Here is a 12,112-nt window from a genome sequence, read left to right as displayed (position 1 = left end):
AGTATATCATGGTTCTGTCTCCACTAAGCAATTTCCTATAAAATGTTGTGCCCAGTAGTCTTTTGTGGAATTTCAGAAAACCACATTCACGACGCTATGACAGGCCATGGCAGAGTTGGACTGAAATCCGTTTCTGACTGTTTGTTAAAATAGGCAAAGAATAACATTAAGAATTGTCTGAAGTGGGCAGGATAAAGGTCAGGAGAATGCTCATGGGAGGCGAGGGAATTGGAGGAGGAACCGGTTGGATCAGCCTGAGGTCAGTTCGCTTCCTAGAAGTTTACACGAAGCCAAAAACAGAAAAGGCACCCCATCTTGAAAGCCTTCAAAGCCTTGCCAACACTGTACATAGTATAACTTGATGTGTCCATGACCTTAAAGCAGAGGATGGCTTTGTGAAATGGAGGATTAATATTAGCTCGGACACACTTTTATTGGTCAGTGGGAGAGGTCTATATAGCAAGCTTTCCAGACCACAAAGCAATGATGTGCATCAGATAGGTTTTATGCCTACTGGATGACATGGCCAGGACTTCAGATTTCAAGTTTCAAGGGGTAACCACTGGTCACCCTCTCAAGGGAAAGTCTGTGTACAAAATGTCCTACTCACTCTGCACTTCATCATTCCTTTGTTTTCCAGGATGTGTTGAGTTTATGTAATGAACTGTTTTCTCTTCGGGAAGAAACTAGCTTTCTCCAAGCCTTTCACAGTGCTCCTCTCTCTGCTTTTCTTCACAGTCCTCCGTGATGTCAGTCTGCTTTGCTCGGTTCCATCCCAACTTGGTGGTTGGTGGGACGTACTCGGGCCAGATAGTCCTGTGGGATAATCGCAGTCATCGGAGGACGCCAGTGCAGCGGACACCCTTGTCTGCTGCTGCCCACACAGTAAGTCAAGCTTTTGTCACATCCCCTTTTGGCCATCCAAGCCCTGAAAGGAGGGATAACTGACAAAAGTGCAATGTTTTCAGTAACTCCAAGTTCCAAGTATCTAATGTATAGTGATTGTATCCTGACTGACTAAAATGAAGCCGGGTGCCAAATAGGCGGAGGAAGCACTGGGTTTAGAGAAGTCTCTCAATATTCTGCAAGTTTTTACACATAGAAGGGATTTCTTTGGATGTTCCAAAGGTTACCTGTAAGGGTGGATTCAAGCTAAAACTGGACAGAGGGAGAAACTTTAGGAAAGGCATCTGTTAAATTGTTTCCCTAAACAAACCCTTCACATTTACATGTGAATATAGAAAGTCCTCAAACAGACCATGAACAGAGGAAGCATTTCATGTCTCTGAATGGCACATGAGACTTTTGCCAATAGTCCTTTTCCACTTGTGATTAGAGGGAGTGCTATGGCTTTAAATTCTGGAATGCATGGTGTAAGTCTCAACAGTGAAGTCTGCAGTGACAAAATAATCCCTAAGGTTAAAAGTTAACATCTCAAAACCATTACCCATAATTTAGCAGAAGAGGTTTAGTATAGTGTTTGGAAGACAACGACTCTGTCATTTCCTTTAAGAGACTGACAGGTGTGTTTAGCGATTGTTAGGAGGAATGGGAAGACAGGCATGTCTCCATCAATCCTTGCTACCTTGACATTCAGGGTAACTGATGTTCCTACTTTGAAATGCCCAAATTATGCCCATGGAAACAGCTCTACTATTGTTTCAGTTTCCTTAATGTGGTTGCCTCACTTGTTTCATCTGCTGACCTCAAAACCACTCTAGCTTTAAAAAGGGACCGTTGGCTGTTTCAGCTAGACCATGGAGAGGAAAATTCTTCCATCTTGTAAGAATGACAATGGGAAATGACAAATACCAAGTTAGTCTTAATTCTTACTGACTGGGGCCCAAGACACATGCAGGTGAAACTAGTTCTTGGGGATCTTGGGAAATGGCTCATGCCTACCCCATTTCTCCAAACTAATAACAGAAAATTGTGACCCATGAGAAGATGGGCTTGGCACAAGTGTTCGTTCAAGTAGCGTGAAAACACTTCTTGGCTCTGTGTGTCTATCTGGTGTCTTTGTGAGCATTCCTTCTGAAATTTCAAAAAATTACAAAGCCAAATGTTAGATTATTTAGCAATAAGCTTTTGGGGAGAATCAAAATCCAGGAGCTCTTCCAAAGAGTTCACCTTTCCTTTTCAAATAGCTTAGGTTGTGAGCATCACAAGGAAAAGACAATTATTGCCAAACAGTGACATTATTTCTGTTAGAAAATAAAACAATTTCTTCTTCTCTTTTGCTGTATTTTGTTGAACCCATAGCTTAAAAAGTACAAAAGTTTGTGACTGTCTTTCAACTTCCACTAATGCCTGGCTGATTGGTACCAGGATCAAAAGTGGTTAAGGAAAAAGAGGTCCACCACAGATTACTAACTAATTTCCTTTCACACCCACCACACATATGTATTTGAGACAACAGGAAATCCTAATTAAAGCAAAAGCCTTCTGCCACACAGTAAGTTTATTCCTAAAATAAATAAAAACAATCTGGCATCTAAACAGGAAAAATGAGTTCTGCCATTGCTTTTTTCTTTTCATTAAGTAGAGTTGTGTATGTCTGTGTCTGTGTATGAGTAGACATGCCCACGTGTCTGCTTCTGTTCTGGTTTCTTTACATCTCTCTTTTCTTTTAAACTGAGTTTTATTACTCATGAAAGCAGAGGCCAGTAGTACTGATTAAAGCCAGGGAGTGCCTACCACACATATTCCTTCTTTAGGCATTTGGCTTTTACATATTCTTCTAGCTGCCTTTTTCCCTACTGTACCCATTCATGGGAGTCCCAGTATATTGGGGTCTCGCTGATTTGTGTTGATACTCCATGGCTAACAACAAAACCAAACCAGTGGACTCTTGCTGAAAACCCTACATAGATTTTAGGTCCATAACACTGTTTGGACCTTGCTTTCCCATCTTCAAGGATTTTTAATTAAAAAATTTGGGGAGACACTGGTTAATAAGATTATATAAGCATTTCAAGTGTACACTATTATAATACATCTTCTATATATTGCATCATGTGCTCATCCCAAGTCTAGACTTCTTCCAACACCACGCATTTAACCCCCTTTACCCTCTTCAACCTCCCCCCACTCACCTTCCTCTCTGGTAACCACTATACTGTTGGCTGTGTTATTGAGATTTTTTGTTTGTTTATCCTAGTCCGTCCTTCCTTCCTTCCTTCCTTCCTTCCTTCCTTCCTTCCTTCCTTCCTTTCTTTCTTTCTTTCTTTCTTTCTTTCTTTCTTTCTTTCTTTCTTTCTCTCTCTCTCTCTCTCTCTCTCTCTCTCTCTCTCTCTCTCTCTCTCTCTCTCTCTCTCTCTTTCTTTCTTTCTTTTATATTCCACATATGATTCTTGACCTTTTCTGTCTGCCATACTTCAGTTTTGCTAAGTCTGCTCTTTTTAGGTGAGAATTTATTTCACCCATTCTCCCACTTGATTTTTGGGCAGAACTTTGTAGGATGTGTGGCTCAGGGCTTGCGTTTGCATACTGCTTCAGGTCCCACACACCCCAGGAGAGACTTGAGGAAAAGCATTGTCCACAGTCACCCCACCAGTTAGGCCCTTTGATAGTAAGGGACCTGATCAGGATAACATTCAATTTCAGATCTCCCATGCCCCAAATCCACTAGAGCTGGTTCATTGGAAAGTTTCTATAGATATATGGTGTGGAAAAGGCATAGAGACTTAGTTGGCTGTCCATCAACTGGGTAAAAGAGATGATATGATCACCACAGCAGCAAATGTAATCTTAAGATGCATTAATACAGGCATATTTTTTAATCACATGAGAAGTGACTATTCAGCACTCCCTGGATTTCTAGATTCTCTCCATCAGAGTATGGGAAGATTGCCCCCCTCTCCCCCCCACAACTCCAATGTTGAGGAGAATTCAAACAAAATACAGCATATTCAAAAGACTGTGACCAGGATGGGGAAGGTATTGAAAACTAGTACTCAAGGAACAATTGAAAGAATTGGTGATGATTAATCTAAGTAAGACAAGACTGAGGGAGGAGGGCATGATAACAAACTAAATATTGTTTTGACTTGACAAATATAATCCGTACTAAAGGCACCGTACTAAAAATATCTCTTTGAGCTTTCTTTGCTCCATTGGTGGAAGGAATTAGGTGCTAACACTAACTACCCCAAAGAAAGGTGTTTAGGCAGAGTTTGGACCACTGCTTGCTAAAGGCAGATGAGCAGCTGGCCTAAATGATTATTGTGGTCCTTTCTGACCAGGAGTTTATATGATAATAACAGCTTGGGAACCGTTCTTTATATAATATCAACTTTCCAATATTAAAGATTGTTTCATTGTCATTGTGGCTAGGTATAATGGACAGTAACTCATCAAGAGTAAGACTTAGACTGTCAGCTATTTGCACAGAGAAGCATCAACTAAGCTGTGGTTTGGCCACTGATGGCTAAGCTGCTTGAAATCTAACCCAAATTGCTGCTAGGTTCTGCTCAGACTAACCTTCCATTTAGTATTTAATGTGCAGCTGCAAATGATTTTAGGCTACTGTTTAGGATTCTACAGAGTGGGATAACCTACTAGAGTTATGACAGAAGGTTAGAGAGCCTCTTTCTTAGGACTCCTGGGGTATATATGTGACCTTTCTCAAGGTCCTGGCTAAATCTAAGCCTCCATACTATGGCAAATGACATTTTGAAAAATAAATCTACCATTTTCTTAGATTTTGCAGTAACACAAAAGAACCTAATTTTATCTCATGAGTTACATTGTGCCAATGGTTTTCACCACCAATGTCTCTCCCTCAAATTAAAAAGGCTGATGAATATTAACCACTTTGTATAAAGAATGTTAACAAATGTTTGGCATAATGTAATGCCTTCAACTCCAGATTTAGTAACACATATTCCTTCCAAAAGCCAATAGTTCTCCCCTTTTGAAGAATGGCTTTTTCCATCACTCTTGGTGAGCTCAGAAGCCAAGCTGTGCAGTAGAGACTCATTCAAGCAATCCAGATTCACCTCCCTGCATGGCTTCTACCCGCCAATCCTCAGTTGCTCTATGTGGCTTCCTTCAGCTCTATTGCACTGCAGCTGACTGAGCCCTGGGAAGCTTTGCGTTTCCAATACTGTGTGTTGCTGCCAGGGCTTTTGGAAAGAAATCAGGTTCAAATCAAAAGTGGCAAATGACCTGAGGCCTGTGTTATTGTAGGATTATGCCCCTCTTTAATCCTTGTTTTAGAGTCATGTGTTTAGCACTCCAATGTAAGCATTTCCTCCTGGATCGGTGTCTGATCCTCCATGTTTACGTTTTCACAGCATCCCGTGTACTGTGTAAATGTCGTTGGGACCCAGAATGCTCATAACCTCATCACCGTCTCTACTGATGGTAAAATGTGTTCCTGGAGCCTGGATATGCTCTCGACTCCACAGGTGGGTTTGTTTTCCCCTACACAGAAGAGCATCCTGGTTAAAAGAGATGCCTGCCTAATGGAACACAGTTCCTAAAAGCCAAACCCCCACATCCTATAGGAGCTAAAACCAATGGATGCACTTGAAAGCGTGGGGCCTGCTTTCAGCAGTCTCCTCTTGAAGCCAAAACCCATTTCCTTTACCACAAATCATGTAATTATTGTAAGACGTTAATCCTTAGGTCAGTTTCAAGTGAAAATGAAATAATCCATTTTGAAGCATAGTAATTATAGAAGTTGCCTGTGGTATGCATTCTACCTACCCTACGGGATTGTGAAAAAAGATGCAAAGGAGGCGGGAGCTCTATCTACAGAGCAATCCCTCTGAGAAGAGGCATCCCAGCAAAACAGACACCCAGGCCCTTCCTTGTATTCATTGCCCAGATGACTGCCTGTGTGTATAAAGAATTTGTCAAACCATCTGTTTTCTCCTCTGGAATGTTGTTAGTATGGCTGCTGCCGTTCCTTGCTCAATGAACGAGAAGTCAAAAATGAAACAGTTCCAAAGGTTTCAGACCACTGCTGATTATAGTAATGGGAATCAAACAAAGGAATAGAAAGCAAGAGACGCATGGGTGGAGGCTTCTGAATGCAACCTTCAGAATATATGCATGTATACATAAACTCAGGAAGACACTACCTACACACACACACACACACACACACACACACACATATGTAAACACACTTTTTTTTTCTTCACATTTCTTTGTGGGGGAAAAGTAACTCTCTTCCAGCTAAAAATCACAGAGAAGAATTTATTTGACAAAAAAAAAAAAAAAAAAAAAAAAGTGAGGAAACATGAAAAAAATTATAAAAGATAGCTAAGAGATGATTCTCCATTTCAATATTCCTATTCCCTTTTCTGGAACAATGAATGACCCAAGAATCTCTCTCCCGCAGTTTTAGAAAACATGGACATTTCAAGATACATAAGGAAATGTAGAAACTATAAAGGACCTCCCATAAGTCTCCACAAAATACAGAATGTGAAGGCTAAATAAGTTTTTTAATACCTTTTTGGGGAGAGGGGAGCTAATAAGCATCTTATAGTTTAAGTTACTCTATTTTTGCTGACTTGAACATTATGGAAGTCGGGAGTTGTGTGTGGGTGGGTATTTTATGGCTTTGTCTTAAAATTCTCAATATGCTCTTTTAAAAGCATGGAGATTGTAAACAGATACAAGAGCCAGCTCTCTAATTAGGAATTTTTAATTGCCCATTTTGCTGATTAAACATGCATTTGTTTTGTTTAAAACCAGTGGTGCAGGGGCGACAAGACCGTTTTTGTTAGTTCTAGCATGCCTGCATGGTTTTCTTACAGTGACATACTACTGGCTCCATATACAGATTGAGGGTTTCATGCATGACACTCTCTTGGAGGCCTGGTCCCTCTCTGTCTCAAGTGGGAGACCAAGAGACTGTCCCTTCCCTGCTGCTACTTTTGTCGATGGAGCACACCATTGGATAGTCCCGTTTCCTGCTCTATGTTGTCCCAGGGTCCCCCTCACTGATGCACTTACCCTGTGGATCTCAGTACTGGGAGCATGTCGTGTGAGCACCTGGTCTGTGCTGTCCAGACTCTGAGCATGCGCTTCACATTTATGGACTCCTTGGCTGAGCTCATATGATTTACTTGGTTTTTTTTTTGTTGTTGTTGTTGTTTTTAAAGGACTAAATTCACAAGCAGCTATAATAACATGATCCCCTAGAATCGTGGTCAGCAAACTGTGGCTCTTGAGCTACATGTGGCTCTTTGGCCCCTTGAGTGTGGCTCTCCCACAAAATACCATGGCCTGGGCGAGTCTATTTTGAAGAAGTGATGTTAAAAGAAGTTTAAGTTTAAAAAATTTGGCTCTCAAAAGAAATTTTAATCATTGTACTGTTGATATTTGGCTCTGTTGACTAAATGAGTTTGCCAACCACTGCCCTAGAATGATTTGGTTTTAAATTACTTCATGTGCACATAGTAGGCTACCGTGTTTCCCCGAAAATAAGACATCCTCTGAAAATAAGAACTACTTACAGGTTTCCTTCTGAGTGAAATATAAGGCATCCCCCTGAAAATAAGGCCCCCCTTAGGCTAAATATGAGAGATTTGGTCCACTGATTCTGAAAGAAATGGAGTCACAAGAAATTCACCAGGAAATTCAGGAATTGGATTGTTATGATGATGTTCCAGAAGATGATGACATGATTGTCATTGAGTAAATGAGTAAATTCTTGATACTGTAGGATTCACAGTTTGTCTGGTTTGTGTTGATAACTACCGTACCACCGTACCATATTCAGGTAATAAATTTTTTTTCATTTAACAATAAATGTGTACCGTATTCTTCTTCATAGAAAAGTAAGACATCCCCTGAAAATAAGACCTAGCGCATCTTTGGGAGCAAAAATTAATATAAGACACTGTCTTATTTTTGGGGAAACGGTATTTGATATAAATAGCAAAAACATTCATGGGTATTAGTCACAATTACTCTTCCCTGTCATTACACTTGGTTCAGCAGAATGTGTTTTAAAATGCACTTTAGGTCCCTATTTAAAAAAAATAATTTTAGATAAAATAGAGACTCTGGCTTACTACTTTAAACCCTTATGTAAAGACTGTTCTTCGCGGGCTTCTAGCCTGTGCACCCAGTGGCCACCCTGGAGGAAATCTAGTCCCGGTGGCAATCTGCTTTTTCCTGGCCTGAGTGACAACTTTCTGGTTTCAGTCGGTGGAGGACACACACTTGGCTTTGACAAATGGGCTGGAGTAATCTGATATTAATACATGCGTCATCTCACGAACAATTGATTTTGAAAATGTTTGTAAATACAAGGGTATTGTGTGTTTTATTAAAGCCTGGGGCTGACAAGTGTAACCATTACAGTATTATCTTTAGTTTCTGCACCATTAGTTTCAAAACTCTCACCTGTCATCTCTGCCCGACTTCAGCAGCAGCCGCGCTGATGAAACGCAGCCGCCTGAAACCAGAGACACACAGAAGCCCGCGGTGGGGCTTCTGGCACAGCCAGGGTCTTTTGTAACGCTGCGTGAAAAGCAAACAGACGATTTGGCCAAATGATTTTTCCGTGCTGTCTTTGGCATGGCGAGGGGTTGACAGAGGGAATGTAACCGCGTCGTGTTTTGGTAGGAGAGCATGGAGCTGGTGTACAATAAGTCCAAGCCTGTGGCTGTTACCGGAATGGCTTTCCCGACTGGAGACGTCAATAACTTCGTGGTTGGCAGTGAGGAGGGTACGGTCTACACAGCCTGTCGTCACGGAAGGTGATTTTGTTTGCTTACCAATGACGTGTGCCTCATTTCCGAGAGAGTCTGTGTCGCTTTCTGGGTTGCATTCCGAGCGAGGTATCTCTGAAGAGATGCAAGCCCCACCTCAAGTCTTGAGGATTGTATGGCATCCATGTGCTCTGGTCATTAGTCTTTTGTAAGTTTTTGATGGCTCACGCTGCCTTGAGGAAAAAGTCCCCAGCTTCTCAGCAAACCATGTAAAACCCGGACTCCCTGCTCATTTCCAGGTTCAGCCTTCAGCTCCAGCCACGCACCCAGTAGGGATAAGAGTCCATGAGTTTGTACATTCAATTTCTTCCTATCGGACTGGTGTGTCTCTCCTATTGGCCTGGATAATTCCTCCTCATTTTCCAGAGCCAGCATAGAGCTCATGCCTCATGAAATTTTCTCCAAACTCTTTTGGGCAAAGGAAATTATTCCCTCCTTTTTGTTTCCATAGAATTTTCATTCCTTTATTCATTCATTCCTTCGAGGAATATTTGTTACCACCTTCCAGGCACCTACCATCTTCCAGGCACCATTACATCATAAGGAACAAAACAGATATGGAATTCATATTCTGATTGAGCTTGAAAGACAATAAACAAGTAAACATAAGATTTAAGATGCTATGCACTATGGAGATATGAAAGTAGGATAAATGGGATAGGACTAGAGGCTGTCAGATAGACTTGCTATCTATAATAATGAAAGGGTAATATGCAAATTGGTTGGGACACCCTCAAGCAGTGACCAAACAGCAGGCTGTGTGGGGCAACCTGGCTGGCAGGAGGGACAGTGAGGGGCAACCAGACTGGCGGGGGGCGGGGGGAGGCAGTAAGGGGCAACCAGGTCAGCGGGTGGGGGGGCACAGTTGGGGGTGATCACGCTGGCAGGCAGAGGCAGTTAGAGGTGATCAGGCAGGCAGGCAGGTGAGAGGTTAGGAGCCAGTGGTCCATTTTATGAGAAGGATGTCAGACTCCCAGGAATCAGGCCTAAATCTGTAGTCAGACATCCCCTGAGGGGTCCCGGATTGGAGAGGGTGCAGGCTAAGCTGAGGGGACTCACTCCCATGCATGATTTTGTGCCCGGAGCCACTAGTTTTTTTTTGTTTGTTTGTTTTTGTTTTTTTTTGTTATTTGTACTTTTTTTTATATATACATATATTTTATTGATTTTCTACAGAGAGGAAGAGAGAGAGATAGAGAGCCAGAAACGTCAATGTTGATGAGAGAGAAACATCGACCAGCTGCCTCCTGCACATCCCCCATCGGGGATGTGCCCGCAGCCAACATACATGCCCTTGACCGGAATCGAACCCGGGACCTTTCAGTCCACAGACCGACGCTCTACCACTGAGCTAAACCGGTTTCAGCTAGTTTTATATATTTTTATGTATGCTTCTACAATAATATTAATCTCATTTTATTTCAATTACTCACTCATTTGCCATTTTTATCTTACTACACTATTTTGATTTCATCATCAATTCCCTGCCTGGTGCCTGGCATATACTAAAGTGGGGAACTAAAAATCTAAATGGGGAATAAAGAAATGGCAATATCCTAATACTATAGAGCAGTGCCCTAGGGCCCTTTCCTCTAGTCACAGAGGCTGGAATAGTATGAGATGCATAAACCACTATGAAGTTTCCAGGTGCTAAAAACTCTGTCTTGATTGAGAGATTGTCCAATGCCCCCTGGAAAGCCATCAGGTAAAGTGGAATCCAGTAATTTAGACTAGATTGTAAAATTGCATGCAAGACTTAATGAGTAGCCTTATATCTTTTGAAAGGTTCACTGTGTTCACCTTGGTGCATAATTTCTCTCACTTTTGTTCTAATTCAAGTGATTTTTTCATCTCTTGCACTCATCCTTGCCTACTTAGACGTAATGAGGAACCACAAACTGTTCCAAGTTCATACTCCTGTGTTTGTGTGATTTGCAGAAGTAACAAGCACCCATGGCTCAGCTCTGTGGTTTTTCCATTTACACAATACGAGCTGCAACGTTCCTACTGTTCTGCACTTAGTAACAAGCAGTATTTGCCTTGCTCACATGGTTTAAAGATGACTGGGAAGATCTGCCTCCTGGTTCCATGTCGAATGGTCCTACGTCATCAAAACTGGCTAAAACCATGCATGAAAGTCTTATCAAGGCATAAAAAGATCTGATAAAGTTGTTCATTCATGCAAACATTCACTGCACACCTCCTTTGAGCAGAGTGCACTGCTAGATACTGCCGGTTGTGCAAGCATCCTTTAAACCTGGCTCCTAGCTTCAAGAAATTGATGACGGTGGGCAAGGTAAACACACAACCTTCTGCAATACAGGTAAAGCGTCACAGGAGGCATGAGAGAGGCACGATAGAGCAGTGGGCCAAACAGGAGTCGTAGCTTGGGCTGAACATTTATTACCATCAACAGGGCATAGGCTCCACTGACTTCATCCAGGACCTTAATTATCTGTGAAGGCTGCAGAGCCTGTTCATTGATAACTTGCAGATTTATTTGTTGGACTCTGCAATGTGAGTAACCTTTTCCACGATGACTATTCTTGTCCTGTGGCTACTGTGCTTTCCGAGCACAAACAGAATATGTACTGTAGTTCAAAACAAAAAGGGTGTCTGTGAGACACACCACGTATCTTTTTACAGCGCCCATTGATCAAGCTCTATACTGGCCCATCCATCTGAAATAGAAGGCACAGCTCTGCGTGAAGTTGTAAAGTAGCAGGCATTTGGCTTTGTAGTAATTTTTAATGGGTCATAGAGGGCTGCAGGGAAGGGGGGGTGGGGGATTTCTGTTTCTGGCCTAATTCAGAGAAGGTGCAAATCTACTTCCATAAATTAAACCAAGTCCTCAGTTTGCACCCTATAAACCCTTTCAGGATGCTGTTAAGGGCAAGTGGAGCCTCTCCAGGGGCCACTTCAAAGATCAGCTCCTCCTCGTGTTCGTTAGCACAGATATAAAGAGTCACATGCGTAAAGGGGCACGTGGGAACTGCTGTTGGCAGTGTCGCTGGGCAGTTTGGTGTCTGTTGCAGGGCCACACGCTGCAGCACTTGGCTGGTGATTGCACATTTTGCTCAGCACATTGACGTTTATTGCTGCTCCAGAAGCCCAAATGGTTTAATAACTCAGTTCATTTTCACTCTCAGTGACATCATATTTAGATTCTACAATCCTTACGTATTTGCCACAGCACATGGGTTTCTAACGTACAGCACTTTGCTATATTTTCTCATTGGGCATGATTGTGTGCAGACTAGAGTGTGATAGAAGAGGGGCCTGGAAATCATTTTATCTTACATTCTGAAGGTGAAAAAGATTACATTGCATGCTATTGTGTGTTTTTTTTTTAATTACCAAAATTAGTTTGGTAT

General features: G+C 42.0%; 1 protein-coding gene across 5 annotated transcripts in view; it reads left to right on the top strand.

Annotated features, from left to right (window-relative positions):
• The window catches only part of DYNC1I1 (dynein cytoplasmic 1 intermediate chain 1), a 274,243-nt gene that overhangs the window by 209,950 nt on the left and 52,181 nt on the right, over positions 1-12,112 (top strand). For all 5 annotated transcript variants that reach the window (XM_036429363.2, XM_036429361.2, XM_036429362.2 and 2 more), the window contains 3 exons: positions 739-885; positions 5,298-5,411; positions 8,593-8,726. In XM_036429363.2, the coding sequence (XP_036285256.1) occupies positions 739-885; positions 5,298-5,411; positions 8,593-8,726 (395 nt within the window). The remainder of the gene's footprint in view (positions 1-738; positions 886-5,297; positions 5,412-8,592; positions 8,727-12,112) is intronic.

Source organism: Pipistrellus kuhlii, unplaced genomic scaffold (genome assembly GCF_014108245.1).
Source record: "Pipistrellus kuhlii isolate mPipKuh1 unplaced genomic scaffold, mPipKuh1.p scaffold_m20_p_10, whole genome shotgun sequence".
Lineage (NCBI taxonomy): Eukaryota > Metazoa > Chordata > Mammalia > Chiroptera > Vespertilionidae > Pipistrellus > Pipistrellus kuhlii.
This window is presented reverse-complemented; position numbering and strand designations above follow the sequence as displayed.